This window comes from Lampris incognitus, chromosome 1 (genome assembly GCF_029633865.1).
Source record: "Lampris incognitus isolate fLamInc1 chromosome 1, fLamInc1.hap2, whole genome shotgun sequence".
Taxonomy (NCBI): domain Eukaryota; kingdom Metazoa; phylum Chordata; class Actinopteri; order Lampriformes; family Lampridae; genus Lampris; species Lampris incognitus.
In genome coordinates, this window is record NC_079211.1 from 125,881,983 (window position 1) to 125,907,884 (window position 25,902).

At 41.3% G+C, this 25,902-nt stretch overlaps 1 protein-coding gene across 2 annotated transcripts; it reads left to right on the forward strand.

The window, feature by feature from the left end:
- Positions 1-506: 506 nt before the first annotated feature.
- lnpep (leucyl/cystinyl aminopeptidase) lies at positions 507-23,354 on the forward strand. Of its 2 annotated transcripts, XM_056273095.1 has the most exons (22): positions 507-913; positions 3,882-3,976; positions 4,081-4,283; positions 8,564-8,675; positions 8,867-9,124; positions 9,327-9,517; positions 10,592-10,730; positions 11,256-11,390; positions 11,958-12,078; positions 12,194-12,345; positions 12,446-12,559; positions 12,673-12,804; positions 13,013-13,144; positions 14,950-15,110; positions 15,183-15,274; positions 15,420-15,603; positions 16,192-16,348; positions 18,211-18,395; positions 18,708-18,869; positions 19,462-19,602; positions 19,715-19,796; positions 20,569-23,354. In XM_056273095.1, exons 1-22 carry the CDS (start codon positions 886-888, stop codon positions 20,698-20,700), a joined length of 3,108 nt encoding a protein of 1,035 aa, XP_056129070.1. In that variant the 5' UTR covers positions 507-885; the 3' UTR covers positions 20,701-23,354. The 2 variants fall into 2 exon arrangements, with proteins under 2 accessions (XP_056129070.1, XP_056129079.1); XM_056273104.1 differs by lacking the exons at positions 19,462-19,602; positions 19,715-19,796; positions 20,569-23,354 and having other exon boundaries at positions 18,716-18,848.
- Positions 23,355-25,902: the final 2,548 nt, after the last annotated feature.

Consider the following 25,902-nt stretch of genomic DNA (forward strand, 5'->3'; position numbering starts at 1 on the left):
TATCATCTACAGACATGGATCCTTTCAAAAATTATAAGTAAGTTTTGCCACCTTGAGTGTACCGAAATATCGTCTGGCCCATGGACTATTATCCGATGCGAGTGTCTAAGGACAGAATGCTGTGTTGCTGTAAAGCCCCCTTGAGGCAAATTTGTCATTTACGATATCGGGCAAATAAAATACAAATAAAATTGACTTGACTTGACTCCCTGGACTTTGGTATGATTTCTCTGTAAGAGAGAGTGCATTTTTGTGCAGCACTTGCGCCTTGTTACTTGTGTCGCTGGACAAAAAAATCGCCAAATTAATTATTCGCGTTTATAATATTTAAAGTTCTCACTTCTCACACAGTAAATAAAACGAGTTTACGTGGGTTGGCCCAGCGGCCAGACGGCTTTGGCTCCTCCCTCTTGCCGTATTATCCAATAGCGTGGCAGCTCTGTATTTTGACGGAAAAGCGACTACTGCTCGTATAGGAAGGAAGCTGTCATTTATCGAGCCTAACACTTAATGTCTGGTGAAAGGCGTGAAAGCCAAAATATTGTTTTTATTTTCTGTCGCGTAATAACTGAACTTGCAGAGACGATTTCACTACGCTCGTAAGGCGTAAATAGTTTTAACGACGAGACATGGACAGTGAGGTTATAGGAATCAGCTAACGTTTGCTAACTTAAGTATCCTTCAGCTAGTAAGGTGTCAGAAGTTGGCTAGCTCCATGCTAGCTACAACGTAACGGACGGGACGAATAGACAGCTATCTATCATTAGCTTTGGATAGCTTGCGGTGGGTCCAAATAAAAACTTCCTCATTCGTCTGGCCGTGGTAAGCGTTTGGAGGTTGTTCTTTTTGTACGCGGAGACAACTTCAATCAGCATATAAGTAAACATGGATCCCTTTGACAGTAACAATGCAGGTAAGTCAGAAAGATGTAAGGTATTGGCGAGCTAACAACAGCAGCAAGCTAACGTGCTGGTATTAGCTGCAAGCTCTTAGCAAATGACATTCATGTGGGGGACGTATACTAAGGGGAATAAGTTTAACTTCTGATTAGTCAGCTGACGGTTCCGTTTTATGACACTCGGACTGCATTTTCCAGTTGAAGCTGTGTACAAACTTAAGCGGTCCCAGCCTGGCAATGTTGATATTGCATGCGATCTAATTACAAACTTGACTGCACATTGCAGGCATCTCATTGACCTTTCCCCATTGAGGCTAAACCAGTGTATTTTTTTATCTTTTGAATCAAACAACCTCAAACCTGCATTTTCCAATTGCCTGAGGAATTGCTGTTGAAGTATGCGCTATGCCAACCTCTTGAACATATATTAAACAAACACCGTTGTGAATTTGTTCATTTGAAACAGCCTGTTCTATCTTGGTGTCTAGAGGAGATAAGACTCGACTGCTAGTGATACTGGAGGTTTAGCTCTGGCCAACAGCAGGCAGCTGCTCTATAACCGTGTTACGGTGGTATGTTATGCTTCATAGGCTTTATTAAAACAAACAAAAGGGCTTCTGCTCAAACTGTGCTCATTCACATGTAAGTAAGCCTTATCAAGTATCCAGAGCCTGTTGATTTAGTTCATCTTGGACTTGACCTGAAGAGAAAGTATTGCATAAGGTTTAGGATTTAATCATTTCCAAAACATAATGACTGAGACTGTATGAAGTTTTCTTCACACACACAGCTATCTATTTTTTTATTTGACATGCTGCTTTTGAGCGTACGTACTATTTTTAAGGGCCATTGATAATGATTAAAGTGTCTTTTTTTGTCAGTTTCTTTGACGACATTCAGTGTAATATTCAGTGCTACTGTTCAGAGCTGCGGTTTTACCTGGTCTACCATGCCTGCTGAACTCTTAGATCTTTTGTGTTGATTTATACCTCTATGGCTGTCTGGTAGAGTACTGTAAAGTGAAACAGGAAGAGCGTAGTCCACAGCCAACATGCTTTCTAAATTAACCATACAGGGAGTTCCTTACAGAAGATGCAATTCAGGCATGAGTTATAGTAAGTTGCAGCCATATCCCCATTGTCTGAAGAGTTTTCATATTGTAGTACTAGAGATGGTTACTAATTGACTCCTTGTCCTCATCCCACTTTATTAAACCCTTGTAAAAGAAAACAGTAATTTCAGCGCATCATCACTTTCCAACATGTTTGGGTGCAACAAGTCCATGTTTCATTAGAATTTGATAACATTATTTGGGGTCTATTTTCATCACATTCTCATCCGGATGTTATATATTACCTATTACTTAGCGTCTGACCTATTAATAGATATTTCAATCACAGCACTGTGGACCTGAGGAAGGGAGAAACAGAGATAGTCCATAGAGTCGTTGCATTAGGCCTGTCTTAAGGAACAGACTTCATATGGCATAATTGACCTTGCACATTTCCTGAGTCGCTTTTGCCTTCTGGTGAGTTTTTGAGACAGCTTTGTTAAGTATTGTTCTAACTCAATTATGTTACACTGTGTATTCATTGAATGTTCACTGTCTTTCCATGCCTTGCATTTAACGCCATTATTGAATCAGAATGAAACGGCTTTGTCTTTACAATGTACAAGTATGAGAAGAACTTGTTGAAAAAACTTGAATAGCATAGTGTTTTACAACTTAAGCTTTTATTGAATCAGGGAGTTTAACATTTTTAAGGGGAGAATTCTGCAGCCTGAAAATTCCGTGGATTTAGAAGACGAGACAAATTCCTGGTCACATTCCTGAGTACACAGGCTAGTTTATGGACATTTAAGCTAATAAGCTATTGTAGTCCAGCAAATGACCAGGAACAATGAATTATCAGTGTTCCACACATAAGAATCCTATTCTGTCAGGTTTTTTTTTCTTTCAAAAAAATGTTGGGTTCAGGTTGTGAGAATTGAGTTTGCTTTTCCCACACATGTTCCAGGATCAGTACCAGAAAGGGTTAGGCCAGTACTTTAATAATCTCGTTTGTGTTGACTCAATTTTTTTTTATAGTAAGTGTTGTTTTTGATAATAATTGCCGAATAGTAAAGCTGGACATTGAATTTTCGCAGTGTTAAATTGTCTAGCTGTAGGGTTAAATTTTCTACAATTTGGAGCCACCACAGCTAAACAACTGTATAGGGCTGTACCGAATGTTTTTTTTACATTACATTGAGGTTTTCAAATGAAAATTGGAATGTTTGTTGTCATATTTTGAAGTCAACATAAAAACCCTCAAAGAAAAAAGAAAAAAAATCCTCAAACAAAGTCCTCAGTTTGAATAAAGTGATTCGTCAGATTAAATGAGTTAGTCTTTTTCATTAAATCGACTTTCTTTAATGAATATAACTCGTCAGTTTCGTCAACATAAACAAGAATGAATATGCAAAAAAAAGCTGCGCATTCGAATGTTAACGTTATGAATGAAGCTTCGAAGCGTTGAACTATTTGGTACAGCCCTACAAATGTATGAATACTTCTTTACCCTCCTCACAGATGCTGTCTCTCAGATGCAGTTTTTGTGTTCCTCACTCAGGCGCCCTTGTTTCTGTGACAAGTTTTCTTTTCAATGCTTTAAAGCCATTGTTTAACTAAGCTGCTGCACATATTGTTATTCAGAGGACCAGGAACTACTGCATAAGGTTTACCAACAGGAAATGGCTCACCTCTGTCAATGCTCTGGTAGATGAGGCTTTTTGCTACCTGCAGTGAGATGCTTTTGTGTTAGTGTGGTCATTGCTGCCTCGCTTTTAGTCACATTTTTCTTTGAACAGACTGATACTCCCAAAACTTGAATCATAAAATCTATGTGTGCCACGTTTTACCATTGTCAGCATTCGGAGAGCTTTCATTTCCCTCTCATTTGATTTCCTTTTTTTTCCTCTTTCCTTTTGGTATGTATTGCAGAGCGAGCCAACTTGCCAAGGAACATGATTGAGAACAGTATGTTTGAGGAGGAGCCTGATGTTGTGGATCTGGCCAAAGATTCCACAGCATTTCCGGTACAGCGATGTGATCTTATGCTGTACTCGCCTTCAGTTCCAGTACCAGCTAAGCTCGTTGTGAGCAGTTAACCCACTGAATAGAAAAATTGTGCTCTCTGCAGACATTTCCAGCTCTTGACCCGGATGAGGTGGCGTATGAGCCTCGTAGCTCACGGTTGCTGGTTCGAGGTCTGGGAGAGAATGAGCTGGATGACGAGGAGGAGGACTGTGAGTCTTCAGCTCGTCTCCTGGGTATGTCCTTCATGAATCGTAGCTCTGCCCACAGAGCCAACTCCTCGCCCTACACCAGACAGCCCCCACCCAGGTAATGCACTTGTCAGTTGGGATATTTCTGGTGTGCTCACCTAAAAAAAAAGGTTTTAAAGTATTAACGCTTTATGGCGTTTTTATTTGCACTTATATCCAAAACATCTCACAATATGCCTGTACATTAAAGGCCCCCTCCAATGAAAATCAAGTTTTTAACTTGGTTAACATGTTCATGTGGTATAAGGGTAATGTTACAGGACATATCAGGAGCAAAATAAGCAGTCAACGCCATGGCTGAGCATATCTGCTTTGAAACTGCAGTTTTCCAAGGACAGTCTCAAAAAAATGGATTCAGACAGGCAGGGTTTCATACCTCACAAACCTAAGGAACCAATCCCGTTAATGGATGGGTTGGAGCTTTACATATCATTATGTGCACCCACTTCAGTAATGTGAGCCAGAGGATAAGCTAAGTGTAACTATTTATCGTAATTAATTTTGCCAGCTATAAGTTTCAATACTTTCAAAACGATGACAGAGACATGTCTTGTTTTCAGCTGCAAATTTACAAAAGGAAAAACAGTGAGCCTCATTTATTACCAAAGGATCTGAAAATCTGCAAGAAATTGGTGCAGTTTATTTGGAAAAATCGTAATGCTCTAGGAGCACTGTTTTGAAAAGTTATCACAAAAACAGATGGGTTTGCCACAAAGCTTATATTGAAGCCCGATGCTGTGCCATCCATTTGGTATCCAGGAGACACAGCGAGTACAAGCTGACATGTTGGTCAATTAGTAAGTTTATTTTTCTTTCTCTTTCTCCAGAGACTTTATATGATATTCAACGCGTTTCTTCCAAACTGCACATCTGAGCTTTTATCTTGACAAGGGAGATAACTTGTCAGAGTTGGTGAGGAGGACCAAGGTTTATCTAACATTAGCAACACATCATTAGCTGATTGATAACGTCGTCGAGCCGAAGGTTTATGTTATCTATTACCTTTGGGTTTTTAGTAGAGAGCGATAGATAAAATACATTGTGATTACAATACGTCCACTTGTACACGACCGTGACAAGTCTGTTGCCATCAGGGGGTTTGGACAGAGGGACGTAGGCAAATGTCATCAGTCACAGATATATTTATTATGACACATACATACAGACATGAAGAGCAGACAGAGCTAGCCACAGATCTGGCCAGCATGGAGAGCTTTCCCAGTCTTTCCCCGGCGCACCTCATGCCCCTTCCTCCCTTCCCCGGCTCCGCTTCCTGATGGTGACAGCCAACTAGTGGTGGCCCCGCCCGACACGATATACTGTCCGTGGCACATGCGGCATCTCCCTTGATCCTGTGCCCACGGCCCAGCACACCCCTGCGGCATCAGTCATCTCCAGCTCTCCCTCCATCTCCCTCCATCCGCGTCAGCCTGCCATCTCTCTCGCTGTCTCGGTCGTCTGTCTCGGTCGTCTGGTACATTTGCCTCCACCCAGTGTGGTGGGGGTGAGGCTTCACTTACTATGCTGGCCCAAGAGAACAAACTGTTGGCTCAGCGGGGAGCATAAAGACTCCATGATCATGCCAACTCACCTCCTCCTCCCTGCTGGCTCTAACAAGCCACAGCGAGGTTGTCCAATTCACTCTCCTTCTTTTTTGGAATCAGTTTCTGGTGCAAACATGTGTGCCTGAATTACTCCTATATTACCCGTGCCTTTGTGTAGCGTACAGTAGCAAGCAAAATGAAAAACGTGCAGAGGTTACTGTGATTGATGATTAGAGTTGATGGTGAGCAGGTATATGCACTGCAGGCAAGTGGAGGAGGGGTGGAGAGATGTGGGGTGGGGGGGGTTTAAATTGAGGGTGAGGGTAATTTGCATATTTTCAGGATTTTAACAAGATAATTGGACTTATATTGCAGAAAAAAAACACATCAGACAATTTATTATATCAAGCAGAGCATTTTATGTCTTAAAACATGACTGGAGGGGGACTTTAAATTATCTTTAATTATCTGGCTTAACTGTAAAACACAAAATATACACTTGGAACACCAACTTTAATGTTAAATGCCTGCAATTAAGCTCAACAAAATAAAGGGAACACATAAGCAATGCAATGTAGCTCCAAGTCAATCACACTTTTGAGATATCAACCTGTCCAGTTAGGAAGCAACACTGATTTGTGAATCAATTTCACCTTTTGGTAAATTGTCTAATTTCCACCAGGTGGAAATTAGACAATTTGCAAGACAACCCCTATAACAGGAATGGATTTGCAGGTGGTGGCCACAGACCATTTGCCTGTCCTCATCTTTTCTGGCCGATCTTTGGTTAGTTTTTCATTTTGCTAGCGCCCGCACCACTAGAGGTGGCATGAGGCGGTATCTGCAACCTACAGAAGTTGCTCAGGTAGTGCAGCTCATCCAGGATGGCACATCAATGCGTGCTGTGGCAAGAAGATTTGATGTGTCTCCCAGCACAGTGTCCAGAGCATGGAGGAGGTACCAGGAGACAGGCCAGTACACCAGGAGACATGGAGGGGGCCGCAGGAGGACAACAACCCCGCAGCAGGACCGCTATCTGGTCCTTTGTGCAAGGAGGAACAGGAGGAGCACTGCCGGAGCCCTACAAAACGACCTTCAACAGGTCACTAATGTGCAGGTTTCTGCTCAAACAGTGAGAAACAGAATGCATGAGGATGGTATGAGGGCCCGACGTCCACAATTGGGGCCTGTGCTCACAGCCCAACACCGTGCAGCCCGATTGACCTTTGCCAGAGAACATCTTGGTTGGCAGATTCGCCATTGGCGCCCTGTGCTCTTCACAGATGAGAGCAGGTTCACACTGAACACATGTGACAGACGTGAGAGAGTCTGGAGATGCTGTGGAGAACGTTCTGCTGCCTGCAACATCCTCCAGCATGACCGGTTTGGCGGTGGGTCAGTGATGGTCTGGGGAGGCATATCCTTGGAGGGCCACACAGACCTCTACGTGCTAGCCAGAGGTACCATGACTGCCATTAGGTACCGGGATGAGATCCTCAGACCCATTGTCAGACCATATGCTGGTGCAGTGGGCCCTGGGTTCCTGCTCATGCATGACAATGCTCGTCCTCATGTGGCCAGAGTGTGTCAGCAGTTCCTGTATGTCGAGGGCATTGATGCTATGGACTGGCCTGCACGTTCCCCAGACCTGAATCCAATCGAGCACCTCTGGGACATCATGTCTCGTACCATCCGCCAACGCGATGTCGCAGACTGTCCAGGAGTTGACCGATGCCCTGATCCAGGTCTGGGAGGAGATCCCTCAGGAGACCATCCGTCGTCTCATCAGGAGCATGCCCAGACGTTGTAGGGAGTGCATACAGGCACGTGGAGGCCACACACACTACTGAGCCTCATTTTGAATCGTCTTGAAGAATTTCCACAGAAGTTGGATCAGCCTATGTTCTCATTTTCCACTTTGATTTTGAGTATGATTCTGAATCCAGACCTTAATGGGCTAATGATTTTGATTTCCATTGATCATTCTTAGGTTATTTTGCTCTAAACACATTCCTCTGTCTAATAAATAAAGATTTTCAGCTGAAATATTTCATTCATCGAGGTCTATATTGTGTTTTTAGGTGTTCCCTTTATTTTTTTGAGCAGTATAGATTACAGCCATTTTATTAACTCATCTAAAAAAACAAATCCAAAATGAGAGGTCCATAAAGGCCAAGCTTGGAAGGCGGTGAGCCCTAACCCTGCTGCATCCTGTTTTTTTGTCCTTTGTCCACTCCATACATCTGTAACGAAAACACCGTGAGTCTGCTTCATTCCCTAATTCACTGAGACCATTAATTGTGATGGCCATATGAAGTAAAGCAGTGTGTAATTTGTAAATCAAGAGTTGCTGGAATGCTGAGATCGCTCTGATAGTACACAACCTCGCTGGCTCAGGTTTTCTGGAATGTGTAACGCACATCAGCTCTTTGTTTTTTATTGTTGTTTTAGCAGCAGCTGTTATCCTACTGTGACATGTAGATGTGCTTAAGAGCTGCCATCTTATTTGATATGGTGTACTCCAGCCATGCCTCACACTGCTGTAAATGAGTGTGTACATTTTTATTCTGATCTTTATCCATACCACAAGCCCTGTTAACATTATCCTCAGTTCAGCTCAGCTCAGACGAAGCTTACATTTCATCGCCTCGGCCTCTAACAGTCATTGCCATCTTCAGGTTTTTGAAGGCACATATGTATATCTTAACAAACAAAACACATGTTTTAACATCTCAGTCTCTCTTTGGGGAACTTAAGACAGTGATACAGATATGACTATTTTGTCTTTTTTCAGGTCATGCTCACGACCCTCAGTACGTACCATGGTAGTATGTGTGTTATTCCTGGTGATAGTGGCCTCTATGACCATGGTACTGTACTTCCTACCTGGATGCACCTTCACTAAGGTAAGAAAAAATAGGCAATTCTTTTCTGGAACCTTTCTGTAAGCATGCATAGATTTGATAGATTTATCATACCTTATACACATTGACTAAGCATATATCTCTGATTGTTTATTTATCATACTATTTCTAATTTCTTTCACTCCTACGGCCACTAACGATCTCAACCATGATGCATGCTCAAACATTTGCAGACAGGTTGTCGCAAACCCAACACCACCACTCCCATTGAGCCAGTCTATCCTATATCCACCAACGGTGAACTGTTCCCTTGGACAAAGCTGCGACTCCCTGTCAGCATACAACCTCTAAACTACGATCTCAACCTGAACCCTGACCTCAAGACCATGACCTTCACCGGCCACACTGTTATCACCATGCTTGTGCTGCACAACACCAAACGCATTGTCCTGCACAGTGCAGATCTCAACATTACCAAATCCACTTTGAAGGTAGGTGAACAAACCTGAAAAATTGAGCATTTTAACATGATTACAGGATTGTAAAGCAGATTAAGAATTCCTCATGCTGTTGCAGAATTTGCCTGCCTGCATGTTAAAAGTTGTATAACCATAGGCATCTTAAACTGTCAATATAGTCATTATTTTTCTCATGTTATCTACAAGCTTTTGACCAAAATTTCTCTGTCTGTAGCTTGATGATAATACATCCATAGATGTGACTGTGCTGGAGTACAAACCAAGACAGCAGATAGCTGTCAAGTTTACTGAGGAGCTGAAGGCAGGCCAGCACTGTGTTTTAACCCTGGATTATTCTGCCAACCTGTCACACAACTATGACGGCTTTTACAACAGCTCATACACTGATAAAAGTGGAACCAAGAGGTACACGTTACTAACAAAGAAAGTTGTAAATAGTTGATAACATCTTATAGAAGTGCTACATCGGGTGGGGGATAATGACAGGATCAGATATCACAGAATATTTGACTGAGTACCTCGATATAACTGATGTGACAATATTTTGGGAACGACTGTTGGTGCTTTCATAAGATGTTTACACACGAACAATTTTGAGAAATGATCACTATTAATGTAGATATGATGACCAACCAGGTAGAAGGATTCATTGTTCATTTCACTCAGCTAAAACAGTCTAATGCCTTCAGAGAATTATATCACATTACTGTCTTTAAGAGCAGGGAATGACAATGTTTTATCATATTACGATAACCAAAATCCTAGACGATATCTAGTCTCATATTGTGATATCAATATATTACTGTGCTGGTGCTGCACAATGAGAATTTTCTGGGATGTACAAAGGAAGAGGACCCTGTGTGGCACTGGTTTGGTCTTATAGCTCACACTATTTTCAGGGTTCATACAGCTGTGAAAATACTGTGAAAGTCAGTAGATTAGACTAAATTTTCCAGGAACTGAAAAAGATAAATTATACTTTCAGGAAAGTCTTGGAAATGTCATGGAAATCTGACTTAAGCTGTATAGACTGATTGACCAATTTAAAAAAAAAAAAAAAAAAAAAAAGAGAATGGAACAGTGAATGGAACAATTGCAGTGGGGCTTTAAGAATTTGTTTGTGTGTGTGTCTAATAACTAATTTGTTCTACAGTGGCTCATAGAGTATTTGCAATATAGACTGATTTTCATAGCCTCTATAGTGTTAAAATGCACCTTATCTGTGGCAACGCTAAAAATAGTTTCTTTTGGTCATGGAAATTAAACAAAAATTAAGGAGAAGTCATTGAAAACCAATAGTGAAAACATATATAAACTCTGTATATGGCTTCGTCACATGACCAGACACTAACAAAACAGAAGTGATGTCTTTTTTTAAGTTACACTTGTTTAAGCTGTTCATTTTGGGAAAACAAACAAACAGCACAATTTTGCTTTCTACGTATCATCCCTTCCATAATGAATCCATTTTATCTCCAGTGTCCTAGCTGCCACACAATTTGAGCCTCTGGCTGCCCGGAAGGCCTTTCCTTGTTTTGATGAGCCAGCTTTCAAAGCCTCCTTTCTGGTTAAGATCACCCGAGAGCATGGCTACATAGCGCTTTCCAACATGCCGAAGGTGATATTTTAATTAGTCCTGATCTGATTTATAGGATGGAGAATGGTGACCCCAGTTGATTGCATATGACTCCACTACTAGCTTTGTTTATTTTTGTCTTCTCTCAAATTGACAGAATAAGTCATTTCTCAAGTGTAAGTATTTGACCGCTAAATTTTAAGTTTTGAGGCTGTATTTTTCCTAAATGGTATTATTTGTAAATCCTGAAGACCAAAATTGTGGTCTGTTTGGGGGGGGGGGGGGTCATTTTATATGTCAAACCTTTCAAATTCTGTGTGAATATGCCAAAAGTGTATATGGCTTAAGGAATCATTTTGCTTGCTTCATGATACTGTTTTTAGAATCCTTGTTTATTCATACAGGGTAAGAGTCACTGTGTCAGCATCATAGTTAGCATACACCGTAAGTTAGTACAGGTTTGTATAATGATGAATGAGGTTTAATCAGCTTTTTGCAGTGCTAGCATTACCTCGGCTAGTATTTGTTAGATGATCAGTCCGCCCTGTCCCATGCTGTTCTCTTCAGGCAAAGACCACAACACTTCTCAATGGCCTCCAGCTGGATGAATTTGAAAAGAGTAGCGTCAACATGAGCACATACCTGGTGGCATTTGTCATCGCCAACTTCACCTTTGTTAGCAGAAATGTCTCCAACACAGTGGTATATCTGATGTGTATATCTTTCCACTTGATGTCTATCCATTTATTTGGTCTTAAATGTTCATTTGGTGATTTGATAGGTGCAATTTTCATGTCTGACATTGAATATTGTTACATAGTAGTAATGTTACTCTGTTGGACTCAGAATGATGCCGATTAAATTTGCTACAAGTATAGTGCAGTTCACCAAGTCAACATGTACTCAAACACAATCTGTATAATGGATAAAAATTGATTTACCTAGAGACGTTCTTTTAGCCGTGGTGGGCTGTGTGAAAATATATTCCACAGCTCAAAAATTGTAAATACAAAGAAAATTCCTCATCAGGCTTTGTCACTTGGCCTGCCCCAAAACCAGCAAGCTATTATTATTAAAATTTCATATTTCATGATAACAGCTATCTAAACAAGAGCCATACTTAATCGGCACCATATAATGAAACTAACTCTGGATTTCAGAATACCTCTATCCACCACATTTCTATAAAAATTAGCTGTGTGTGACCAGTGTCATGTAGTCGTTGATACATAGTCTTACATATGTATGTATTTGGTGTGTGTGTTATAGGTGTCTGTGTACTCTGTGCCAGAGAAAAAGGAACACACTCTTTATGCTCTGGATACAGCCTCTAAACTGCTGAAGTTCTACAATACTTTCTTTGATATCAACTACCCCCTCAGCAAACTAGGTGAGAACACAGAAAGTGCATAAAAATTATTTTTTGACCACTTTTCTTTGTGGTCTTATCTTTTTTTATGTCCTCCACTCTCTTTCACCCCTCCGTTTTCACTCTCCTGTCTCAGACTTGGTAGCCATCCCAGACTTTCTGGCGGGAGCCATGGAGAACTGGGGTTTAATCACTTTTCGAGAGACCAGTTTGTTGGTGGACAAAAAGTCCTCTCCCCTGGAGAAGCAATTAGTTGCCTCTGTCATAGCACACGAGCTCGCTCATCAGGTACTGTAGCTGCATTAGCATGTGTCAGTACATGAATGGAACAGATTATCTGATATGAATGTATTGTTGGAGCTAAAATAGCTCTGATGTTGTGTCACAGTGGTTTGGTAACCTGGTCACCATGCGCTGGTGGAATGACCTGTGGCTAAATGAAGGATTTGCCACCTACATGCAGTATATGTCTCTACAGAGAGAGTTTCCCCAGCTGGATATTGTGAGTGCACACATCCGGTCCATGAGTTGCTCATGTATTTTTAAGTCGAAAAAATAAAGTTCATTATATGCCTGCCCTCTGCACTTATTGGTGAGTCTGGTGTTTGTCTCCAGGGAAACCTGTTCCTGGGGGTGCGGTTCAGAGCCATGGCCAAAGATGCATTGAACTCCTCCCATGCAGTGTCTGCACAGGTCGACACACCTGAACAAGTAGCAGAGATGTTTGACTCTGTCTCCTATGAAAAGGTATGCGTTTTTTATATTTAAAAAATAAATATATTAATTAAATTAAAATAAAATACATATACACACACACGTATCAACTATTTTATTTAGCTATTCACTGTAGCTATCTGTCAATCTCACTTCTATTAAATTTCACATTCTTAGTCATCTACAGTAGCCCTCTATCCACTTGACTCTTAACAGTGTGTTTTTGTGTCTTGTGTTTTAGGGTGCATCCATTCTTCTGATGCTTAATGCATCTCTGCCAGGGGAGCAGTTTAGAAAAGGCATAATTGAATACCTGAACAAGTTCAATGGATCAAACACTGTCACTGATGACCTCTGGAACAGCCTCACACAGGTGTGTGTGGGTGCATGAGCATGCACCCATAGAGGCCCGTATGTCCACTTAGTTTCCTGCTATTCGTCATTCACTGGTTCCCCTAATCAGATTGTACATCAGTTGTTCCTCACTTCCACTATGCTTAACTGCCCAGCCTCTTCCTGTTTGTTAGGTCATTGTCTGGCAAAAGGATCGTCACATGATATTAGTCATAAATGCGTAGAAACTTTGTCATCACGTAATGCCTGAGCAGAATATACAGATTTAGGAGCTACAGGGTCCACATGATGGGCAAAACACAACTTGTGATAGCAGTTGCCGCTATTTTTGAACCACTTTACACCAGCGTGCACCAGGATACACACAGGCCATCTGGGTACTTGCAACAAGGCAACCAATCCCTCTTAGTGCTTGTTCGTGTCTAACAGTTTTAACATCATGAACAGTTAGTAAAACTATATGATGGGTTTTTAAAATTATTTTCTTGAAAAAGGTGTGGTTTAGATAATATTAGAATGGATGAATGCCAGACAAGTCTTTACACTTGTTTTTTGTGCGTATCCCTCCTATTTATGTGTATTGATAGCAACATCTCACTCAAAAGTTCAGTATGTAAGATTTTTTTGTTTGACTTCCACTCCAAAACAACCTAAAATGGACAGACTGACTCAGTCCTCTGTGACCAAGTTTCATAGACCAGTGCAGTGTAGCGATATTCCATTCTACAGTTTCACAGTGAGCCTCACCCTTCTAACCAATCAGAGAAGCTCAGAGAGAAGGGGGGGGGCTCTTGGCTGTCAGTCAACTTTGGGCATGAAATTTGACTGTTCAGCTCAGCAGTTCTCAGGTTTAGTGGATTAGTGTAGGCTTGTCTTCCTCAGCCAAATGAAAGTAGCAATCTACTTTTCCTATAACCTGTAGGCTTTAAGGAGGAAAGCTACTTCACAGGAATGAAGGGCTTTATTCATGAAATGATCTTCAGCACAAATTTGTTTTTACACACTTGTGGAGATTTTAGCCCCAACCTTGTCGCATAAAAAAAGATGTAGAGCCTAGGTAAGACCTGAATCTAGACACCAGTCGATGAGGCCCAATGTTGGTGTAACCAAAAGGATAATTTTTACATGATTATGAAGTTCAATACATTGTACTCTCAAGGCATTACTGTGGAGCTTGCGGACAGACTGCCATTACTTTGAAAACAGGGATCGCTATCTTTATAAGTACTTCACCTAAAAATACAAAAGTGCTTCACAACAACAATGTTCGTGTACCTAAGAGATTTGCTGGAAACATATTTTTACACCCATAGATTATCAGCTGTGATGGATTTTAGCCTATTAACAGTGTTACCATGGTTCTTGGGTAGAGGAACAGACTAAGTGCCATTGCTCTGAAAAATAGCAATTTCTATCTTTATAAATACTTTGCCTATAAGTGCTTCACGAACAGCAGTGTTAGTGTTAGTGTAACTAAGAGATTTGCTGAAAAAAATTGTTGATATTCATAGATAATCAACAACAGTACACGTTTTTGCCAGCAATGACAAGCAGACTTGTGTACGTGCATTAACCTGATTTGGAGGGAGGGGTTAATGGAGGCAAGGAGGAAGCAGGGAGAGGGGATGTGGAGTTGTTTTTTTTTGGTTGTGTTCTTTTAAAATCTTGCTCATTTCTCCATAGCTACATATTTTAGCTTTAATAACATCATTTAAAAAAGCTGGATATCAAAACCATAAATAATTAATTGTAATAAGATGCGATCCCTGTCAGGTTGTGGTTTATTTGTTGGTCTTGCACTCATATTTTTCTCTTGGTCCTCAGGCTGAGGTTTCTCCCCAGCACCAGAGTGTCGCAGAGATGATGAGCACGTGGACGCTTCAGAAAGGCTTCCCATTGGTCACTGTCAGTCGCAAAGGAGATGAGGTGACCCTGACACAGGAGCATTTCCTACTCACTGCTGACAATACCACACAATCCTCCAGGTGGGTTACATTCTCTTGCACATCACACACACTCAGAGACAACTTATAGCTAACCGTGTTGTGTACTCCCAGTAGCTTGTGGCACATTCCTGTGACATATGTGAATGACAGCTGCAGCTTGGCCCCTGAATGCAGACAGATGTTTACGTTGAAGTCCAAGTCAGGTGATACATAATCTGTTGAAGTTGTTCATCAAGTCTTAAGAGCTTTGCCAAGCAGAAACTTCAGAATTCCTATGTGTGTGTGTGTGTGTGTGTGTGTGTGTGTGTGTGTGTGTGTGTGTGTGTGTGTGTGTGTGTGTGTGTTCAGGAACTCTTAAGCTGGCAGGAAGTGTGAAGTGGTTAAAGTTGAACTATAAGAACACGGGGTTCTACATCGTCCATTATGGAGACGAGGGCTGGGCAGATCTCATAGATGGTTTGAAAGGAGACGTCAATGTTCTTACATCTGAGGACCGGGCCTCACTGATACAAAACATCTTTGCTTTGTCAAGGTACACACAATAGACATCTACAAAGTGTAGTCATTTTCAACCAGATTCACAAATAATTAGAAATGTAATACCACTATTCGGGCATTCGGGTAGCGTAGTGGTCTATTCCGTTGCCTTCCAACACGGGGATCACCGGATCGAATCCCTGTGTTACCTGCGGCTTGGTTGGGCGTCCCTACAGACGCAATTGGCCGTGTCTGCAGGTGGGAAGCCAGATGTGGGTATGTGTCCTGGTTGCTGCAGTAGCGCCTCCTCTGGTCGATCGGGGCGCCTGTTCAGGGGGGAGGGGGATCTGGGGGGAATAGCATGATCCTCCCATGTGCTACATCCCCTTGGTCAGGTGAAAAGAAGCGGCTGGCGACTCCACATGTTATCGGAGGAGTCATGTGGTAGTCTGCAGCTCTTCCCGGATCGGCAGAGGGGGTGGAGCAGCAACTAGGGTGGCTCGGAAGAGTGGGGTAATTGGCCGGATACAATTGGGGAGAAAAGGGGGGGAAAAATCCAAAAAAATACCACTATTTTACAATATTTTCTATCTGCCTCACATTCTGTCTCTCCCTCCCTCATCTTTTTTCTCTCTACTTTCAGACTGGGTCGAGTGTCATTCCGTCATGTTCTTAACCTGATGAAATATGTAAGCAATGAAACAGAGACTGCTCCTCTGACTGAGGCCCTATTACAACTTGGCACCATCTATCGAATGCTGGACAATAGACAGGAGCAGATTCTGGCTGCCCGCATGAAGGTACATGCACATAAAGACCACTGTCTTCTTGATAATCCTACTTTTGAATCGATAACATGTAAATAAAGTGCTGGTTTGAAAATTGGTTTATCACTCAATCATTCAGCTAAATAAAAAATTTTGCTCTACATTCTCGATGCACTTTTGCCTCTCAAAAAGCTCTATTTTTCAGTATTACGTAATCATCAGCCGTTTTGAGATACATGATTTGTAGCTTACAATTATGAGATGACTGGAAGCTAACTTTAAAACTCAGTTTAATTTTACTCAGAATACCTGCCATGGTTTTACGTTGATTTGGCAAGTTGAGTCAGTTGCTTTTGTTATTGAAAAATGACTAAATGAGGGTAGCTCAAAACTTTTAAAAACTGATAATTTAAGTCACTTTTTTCTAGTTTGGAGTGTTTAATAACTATGCAAATTATGCCCACAAACACAACAAATATTTGTTGTTATGTAATCCTATTAATCAAGTAATAACACAGATTCATAAAGCCAGTATTATTTCCAAAAGGTTCTTCAGTCATGCGTCTGTAGTAGATGGAAAGGCTGGGTTCAAGACTTAAGGCATTTGCACACCAAGTCCCAATTTTTTTGTATGTGTTTATTAAATCCGTCGTCATGGTCCAACAACTCTAAAAAAAAAATTAAAAAAAAATAAAATAAAAATAAAATAAAAACCAAATAACAAAACAAAAACAAAACAACTGTGAGCTAATTGACAGATATGAAAAAAAAACTCATAAAATTTAAACTGTTCCGAGAACATTCATGGGGAGAACTTTTTCAGAGTTGGTTTGTAAACATAAGCGACAAAACGTGCGGCTATATTTATTACCTAATGTGCACATTTTTCAGATGAGAAGCAAAGGCCTTTACTCCTGAACATTTGAACATGCAGATATTTCTAAGTAAAACCACACAGACTTATTTCAAACTTTTGTCTTGTTTACCTAGTGATATTATGCAGTTTGACTTTTATTTGGACTTGCAGGTTTCAGTTCAAGCCTAAATCGTATATAGCTGGTGATCTTCATATAGCTAAGTTAAACAAAGAACTTTTTTTTTCAGCAGTGGACAAGATATTGAATCTGCAGACTCATAATGCTGCTTTTCCTTCATCTTGACTTTTCCACACATTGTACGATTGGGATTAAGGAATTTTTCACAAATAAAGTACAAGAACATGAGACTCATATCCCAGAGCTCTCACATACTTGTAAGAGTGGCATGCAAAGCCAGATATAATATTAATAATTTGTTCGTTAATTAGAGTGAATGTTGATCAAGAGAATATATATCAGGGGCGACTGGTTAGTATGGCGGTCTATTCCGTTGCCTACCAACACAGGGATCTCCAGTTCAAATCCCCGTGTTACCTCCAGCTTGGTTGGGCGTCCTTACAGACACAATTGGCTGTGTCTGCAGGTGGGAAGCCAGATGTGGGTATGTGTCCTGGCCGCTGCACTAACGCCTCCTCTGGTCGGTCGGGACGCCTGTTCAGGGGGGAGGGGGAACTGGGGGGAATAACGTAATCCTCCCACGCGCTACGCCCCACTGGCGAAACTCCTCACTGTCAGGTGAAAAGAAGCGGCTGGCGACTCCACATGTATTGGGGGAGGCATGCGGTAGACTGCAGCCCTCCCCAGATCGGCAGAGGGGGTGGAGCAGCGACCGGGACGGCTCAGAAGAGTGGGGTAATTGGCCAAGTACAATTCTGAGAAAGGGGGAGGATTATATATGTATAAAACTTTGCTAAAAGAAACACTAGACACTCAACGGTAGGGAAACTGCTCAACAAATAAGCAAAATAATCCTATGGTAAATTGTACTGAAGAATGTGTTTTGTTTGGAAATCATAGGTATATATCCTGAAACATTTTGGTGATCTGATGGACAGCCAGAAATGGGAAGAGGAAGGGAATGTGTCTAAACAGGAGCTGCGCTCAGCCCTTCTTCAAATGGCTTGTAATCTGGGTAAAAGTGAATGTATTCACCAAGCCAAAGCTCTCTTCAAGCAGTACATTGACTCCAATAGGACCAAGCTGTAAGCAAGCAACACAGATGTTTTCTGCACTTTTCTGTGGCATGTTTTTTCAAAGATTGTAGTCCAGATTTTTTAAGCTTTATCAGCAAGTCAGCCCATATTCTTCCTAAGACCCCCCCCCCCCCCCCAGAGATCACAAATAATCTGTTTTAGGGATGGGAGCTTTGAATAGATTAAATAAGTAGTTGGGACTCAAATTATGGAGAAAATCTGATTAATTGTATTCTGTGGTGTGTGTGTGTGTGTGTGTGTGTGTGTGTGTGTGTGTGTGTGTGTGTGTGTGTGTGTGCGCGCGCGTGTGTGTTCCTTTAGGATCCCAGGTGATTTACAGCGAGTGGTGTTCACTGTGGCTGCTCGGTCCGAAGACGATTGGTTGACTTTGTTGGAGCGCTACACATACATCACCTATGATGCAGAGAAACGAACGATACTACAGGCCCTAGCATCCACTCAGAACATACGGAGAATTGTGTGGTAAGTGTCTGCGTTTGGTGTGATTGCTACTGTGCTATGGCCCTAGAAGTGACTAAGACCTTTTCCATATCTTCAAAATTTTACATTTTAACCTGTCTTAGCATATGTGATCTAGATCCCTGAATATTTGTTAGACACTTGGGTGAAGTTCCAAGGTGTTTATATAGATATAGTATAAACTCATCCCTTCTCTACAATAATAAAAAAAAAACAGCCCTACTTTCCATTATTATTGCATTCAGCTAATTGACAGCGTTCACCATAACTAGCTGCACCTTGTGGTTTTATGGCACCTTGTGTTTGGTAGTACTAAATTCAAGTTCCTGGCCCCATTAGAGAGCCATGTTACTGATAATGGAAGGTCTTTCCTGAACCATTTCTCGCACTCTTAGTGCAGGACACAACAGCGTGTGCCAGCAGGGGAAAAGCCCTACATGTTTATTTTAAGTTCATAAGATCACAACCCTGATAAAACTTCTTGTTGGGTGGTATGTACAGTGTGTACATAGACATATATTACAGTGAATATACTGTCGAGAATGCTTATGTGATGAACAGAATTGTAAAATTTCACCCATCTTTTTCCATCAAGGATTCTGAGGGCCGGGCTAGAGGGGTATCACATTCAGACACAGGAATTGCCATTGGTCATCAGCGCTGTGAGTGACGGCTTTGCTGGCCACTTGTTTGCCTGGGATTTTGTACAAGAGAATTGGGATCACCTCATAAAGAAGTAAGTAGTTTCTGTTGGCTTCACAAAATGCCCATAATGTGTAGATAAATGTGGTATTTCTTACAAAGATTAGACAAAATAGCAACATACCTTTTGTTATTTATGACCATAGGTTTCCTGTGGGCTCGTTTGCCATTCAGAGCATCATCAAGTCCACCACCTCCCAGTTTTCCACCCAGGCACGCCTGGAACAAGTATGTGTTTCATGGCTTTGTTTTCTTACATAGCATACATTTAAAACAGTGTGTTTGAAGGTCTGAGCATTATATATGGACAGGTATGTCCACATTGATTCTGTATGTGTCCCATATGCTTTGAAAAGATTTGCAGCAGAATCTGATTAGTAATAAATTCTCAGTCTGCATTTGGAAAGTTATGGCATAAACGGGTGACGCCGTTCCCGTCAATCTTAAAACTTAATTATATCATCATCATCATCACAGATCACTTCTTATATCCATCTATTATCCAAACCGCCTATCCCAGCAGTCATTGGGTGGCAGGCGGGGAGACACCCTGGACAGGCCGCCAAGCCATCACAGGGCCTTCATATACATGTACATTAAAATGGCTTAAAAATGGCAAGAGCCTAACGATGTTTGCTGATAGTTATGTTCAATTTTTCTTGCATGTGAAGATTTCTTTGCTCCACACCTTCTTTTCTAATGGTTGTCCAGAATCATTGGGCAACCTGAAAATAGAGAAAATGTCTTCATAAAAAAGGCTTTGGCTCTTTAACTGCCCAATGAAAGTAATTTTAAAGCCTATCAAGACTTGACAGCCTGCACTTTCTGCAACATTTTATATTGTAATGGTTTATGCCGCTATAATATTAATGGATTGGTTACATTAATTATACTTGATGGTTAACTTGATGGTTAAAGTGATTTTGATTAGAAATTGTAGGGTTTTTTTTGTTGTCTCTTGTGTTTATCTAATTTTAAATCTAATCTTGCCTGCTTGCAGGTGCATGGCTTCTTCTCTAGTCTGAAGGAGCGGGGTTCTCAGATGCGGAGTGTCCAGGAAGCTGTTGAGACCATCAGGCTAAACCTGCAATGGATGAACAGGAACCTTGCGACACTCCAAGAATGTCTCTAATACAAGCACTCAACCAGTCTCTGTCCTGGCAACTGGGGCACATCATGAAGACAACAGCAGTGTTTGCACTATTGTAGGACTATGTCTCCCAACTCCTCCTATCTGATATGGAGTACTGTATAAAGCCAAAGGTTGTACTCTCCCTGATTGGAAAAGGTCCTGTGAGAGGTAGTTGCTAGCTCAGGGTGTCTCTGATTGTGTATTTGGCAGGGTGTTGTCAGACACCAATTCACACTCCTCGTTCTACGCTAGGGCTGGGCGATATGGACAAAGTTATAATTATATATCACGATATTTTTGACCGAATACCTTGACATCGATATTTTGACGATATTGTAGAGATGACCATTGGTGCTCTCACAAAATATTTACACAATGGCATTTTTGATAAACACTCATTAATAATGTGGATTTGATGTCCAAACAGGTAGAGACAAATAATGTAATATCTAGAACAGTCTAATGACTTCAGAAGGATGCATCTCTTTACTGTAATGCAGCCTTTAAAACCAGGAAAAGGCAGCACTTATGTCATATTACAATATCTAAAATCCCAGATGATATCGAGTCTTGCATCATGGTATCGATATAATGCCCAGCCCTATTCTATGCTTTTGACCAAACTCCTCCTGCATAGCTTTCACCCCAAACTTGCACCTGTACAGACAATCCTGATTTATGAGCGCAGCCCTTTTCCCTTCGCTCCCCTCGCTCTTGCTGTCAACAGGTACTTTCCGAGATGCTTGCAGTAGGTGAAAAGTGTAAAGAATGTCCGCAGCAAACTACTTTGTATGTACCTGTGGGGTTGTCAGTCTCTTATTTTCACTGAGCCACCAGATACAGCAGCAGCCAGGGGTTGCTCTTCAGACAGTAGTGAGATGTGTGCCTAGAATGACACAACAAAAGAGATGAAATTACTTTTAGAATTTAAAAAAAAAGTCTGTTGTTGCTGTATCATACAGAATCTGTATAGAAATACAAACTGCTTGCCACATGTCACTCACTAAATAACAGTCATGCAACCTGAAGCGTTTACCATGTGAGTAATTGTTTGGCTGATAATTGTTTTACAAATTAAATACCTGACTTTTATTGGTATTAATTGAATGTATGAACAAACTTAAACCACTGTGTAGATAATGTGCAGTGGAAGTTTAACTGAACAACCAATGTGTCTTAAGGGAGAACAGGAAATGCACGTAGAAGCCAAATGTTACATTTTTCTCATTCAGGCGTATTTATAATCCCGGTTTTGCTCACATTGAACAAGTGTTTTTGTCGCTTTCATTCTTTGCGTGCAGTGCAATCATACAGAATTGTTCTCAAACTCGCAGTGTACTTGTAAACCTGTAATTATGATGTAAATATGCATTCTTGTCTCTTGTTTGGATGTATTATTTTGAAGTAACTATATAGACTTTTGACATTTTTCAATTTGCTTTCCATTGCATATATTTTGTGTGTGTGTGTGTGTGTGGGGGGGGGGGATGAACTGTACACATAGACTTAATCAGGAGTCTTGGTTGAATAATTTTTATTCTTGTTGATTTAGACCTCAGTTGGGGGGTCGGTTGCTGATGAATGTTTCGTGTTTTAAGGGCTAATGTGCATATTTCAGATATGAAGCTTATCGAAGAACATCCACATCAGACTTGATTGTCCTTTAATCTGTTATCTGTGTTGTCAGAAATGTTTATCCCCAGCATTACCAACATTAGATCATGTTCCAGTTTTAACAAAGGAAGGCGATTTTGAGTTGTCTTTGTAATTTAAAGGTTTTTACAGTCCACTGCCCCAGAATGTTGTTTGATAATGATGTTGAGGATGATGCGTTATTTCGAACATGTAAATAAGCAGGATATGACATACAGATAAGCCATTGCTTATTTCATTGTAATTATAGCACATTTCATGCTATACCTAGGGTAAAATGTTTTTTACCTCATCTATTCAGTATATAGGTAACATGAAACCTGGGATGTCAGGTTTCAGTAGATCTGGTATTCTGTCAAAGGCCTGTCCCATCTGCTATGCCAGATTGAATGCTATGTTATTAGTTAACTTTTTGTCATTGGACTTTTGGTGTGGAAGCTTTATGTATTCTCCCTTAGCATGAATTTTCATTCAATTTTATAAAAAGAACAGTCAAAATGTGACACCCAACCTCGCCCCTGTAAAACTCATTCAACCACAGAGGAGACCTGCCCAGAGGTCTTCAGCAATATTTTGCAATTCTTTGTACAGGATGGGTGTGGTAATGTTTGTTAAGTTTCATACCTGGCATTTAATGATCAGTTTCCTTTTGTTTGCATTCTTTGTAAACCATTAAGTCCTTTTCGAGTCTAATTTAAACTTTGAATTCCCTAGGCACGTCTACTGAATTAAAGCTGTTGGACAAGAAGCCCCCACCCACCCAACCATGTGATTGATAAAAATTGGTAATGATTTTTGGAGGCGTTGTAGTGTTCAGCTTTAAGAAAGGTCTTCAAGTTGGTGTGTTGGTATGGTCACTGATTTGATGAGAATGTACTTGCAGTACCAATTTCGCTGTTAACCCAGTCAGAGATTTTGATGGTCTGCCGGGTAGGTCTGTTGCCGAAATGATTGAAATCATGTGACTCCTCATGTTAAAAAAAATGTAAATAAATGTGTTTTCTGAGCTTGTTTTTTTTCTTCGTTTCATGGTTCATCCATCAAGCAAGGAAAGTGTTAAGGGTAAAGGCGACGTTTAGAAAACCTCTGGACGCTCCTCCTTTCCAGTGCTCTCACTGTGGTTCACAGTTGTACCACCAGAGGTCAGTCTAGCTCTTTGGACAATTTGCACTGAAGTTGTAGCATTTTAAAAAAAAAAGTATGTGCGTTTTACTTTTGCTGCTGTTCTCTCTCAACTTTTTCTTTCATTTCTTTTCCATCCACCCGTGCATCATTTGATATGCTCAAATCTATACTTATGAAGAGGTGCCATGTAGAGTTAACAAAGGTGGCTAGAATCTTCCAGTTAATTCCTATATGGGCCAACACTGAAAAAATAGAATCCCCACTTATAATGTTTCCAGGCGATGGCTAAGATTTGTTTTTTACATAACCAGTGCCACTGAGCATCCATTATCGGTGCCGGTGGGGTTATTCTCCGGCCAGGCCCATATGGTGTAGCTGGCAGTAGTATGGGGAACTGTGATACAGAAAGAGCTAGTCAGTGGCTATGGATGAGGAGAAATCAGTTCAGTTGGGGAGGGGGGTAGCTCTTAGACCTTGTTTATAGTAAGGAATGGAAGTAGCCGTTGAGGGGGCCCAGATGGACTTGATAGCACTGAGCATGCCTCAACGGTGCCAGTGGGGTTAGCTGTCAGGCAGGCCCGTTGGGTTGCCAGTGGCGGTAGTTAGTTTGAGCCTATTTGGAGCCATAGTTGGGTTTTACTGCTGGGCATGTATAGACAGTGCCAGTGGGGTGGGACTCTTGCCAATGATCACATTAACTTGCAGGATTGGTAGTAGGTGTAGGTTGGCTCTGGAAGGCCAGAACTCACTGTTGAGCCTTCTGGAGGCCTAACTCAACCAAACATCTGGAAAGGAAGGTGCCCATTCGATAACTGTGGCGTAATACTCACTTTGGCACTCTGAGCTGTTGTCACAATTTGGTTGCCAAGTCACTTGGAACCGGATTTATGGAGATTTATAACAGCACTGCCTGATGTCCCCTCCCTGAACGTAGGGACAGGTTGTTTGGTTGAACCAGGCTTCTGTGTGTATCCCCCCTAAATATCACCTAACTTTGAGAAGCTACCTAGAGCTTTCACGTGCAGTTGATGCAGTTAAGTTGTCAGCTCCATGACGCTGCAGGTAATAAAACATTATGAAAGCTCAATCTGTGGCCTATTTCGAGTAACTACATCGGCGGGGTGGGGTGGGGGGTGGGGGTTACTTCTTCTGCAAAGAATTAACAGAATAGTGGAATGGTTCAGTTTTATTCAAAATGCACTTTTAATTAACTTGCAGAGAGCTAGAGAAAAAAAAGAATAAACACAAAATCAAAATGAATTCCAAAAAACGACAGGGTTGAAAACATGCCTGTCTTTTCAATAAATCATGGTTAATGCTTATCTGTATAGTAAGGCCCAATTTATACTCCAAATGTCAGCTAGCAGACAGATGTCTCCCAACAATTTTGACGTCATGAGAGACACTTTTTGTGTCTCCCAGGGCTGTCGTGTACACAACACATTTTCTTATGTCGCAGACTCGCGCACATTATGTCACTTAGCTATGATTGGATAGTTGGATTGAAGGGACGAGGTGTTCGAGTGTTGCCATGGTTTTGCTTGAGAGCGTTGTTTACATTACGCGCGCTCATTCATGAAAAGAATACTCGCTACTGTTTACAACACAGCGCGTGACGCGAAACGTTTCCATAGATACCAGGAGACAGTCAGCGACATGGTGACAGCATAAATGCAACAACTCGAGAGACACTTTTTTGTCTGCTGGGAGACATTTGTCTGCTAGCCAACATTTGGAGCATAAATTGGGCTTAAGAATGTAAAGAGCCCAGTGTCCAAGGTATCCTTAGGTGACTTCTCCACAGTATGGACCCTCACAGTGCAGAGTTTCATCCTAGAGACTTGAAGAAACGAACTGTTGCTTTACATGAACTCATAAGAAAAGGTCTCATTCTTACAATATTTTGCGTTCAGCAAGCTTTCTTACGTGACTGTACTAGATACTATCAGCTGGTGAATCACAAACATCCTGATAGATAGCAGACATCTACAGTGATGATTTCCAAGGGTGTGTGCTTTGTATATAGTCTGTTATTTTGCATTAGTAAGGCCCAGCAGTGAATGCACATGCTGCAAATTAAATGAGTTCAACTTACTGTAAATAGCAATGAGCGAGTGCTACATGGCTGCCATTCGGTCCATCCATGCCTCTTTTATAATTGTGTGGCTCGGGTCAGCCGCCTTACAAACCAGAGCATGTCCACAGTGTATCTTCCATTCAGATGATGGAGGAAGACCATTATTTGCATATGGCCCATCCTCCAGAACCAACCGAGGAGGTACACAGGTGAAGTAATTGCTGACCCTCGTCACCCTGGCCACCACATATCACATATTCTACTCTCCCTTTCAGGAAGCAATCTTTGACAATAAAAACTAAGATACCCAGACCCAAGAAAATGTTGTTCTTCCACTCTTCCACTGA

What these genes read in the sequence shown, in the direction of transcription:
- lnpep (XM_056273095.1), top strand. Translation starts at nt 886, where the DNA reads ATGGATCCCTTTGACAGTAACAATGCAG. An exon ending in AATACCACACAATCCTCCAG is followed by an intron (nt 15,111 to 15,182) that starts GTGGGTTACATT and finishes GTGTACTCCCAG; the next exon opens with TAGCTTGTGGCACATTCCTG. An exon ending in TTCTGGCTGCCCGCATGAAG is followed by an intron (nt 16,349 to 18,210) that starts GTACATGCACAT and finishes TGGAAATCATAG; the next exon opens with GTATATATCCTGAAACATTT.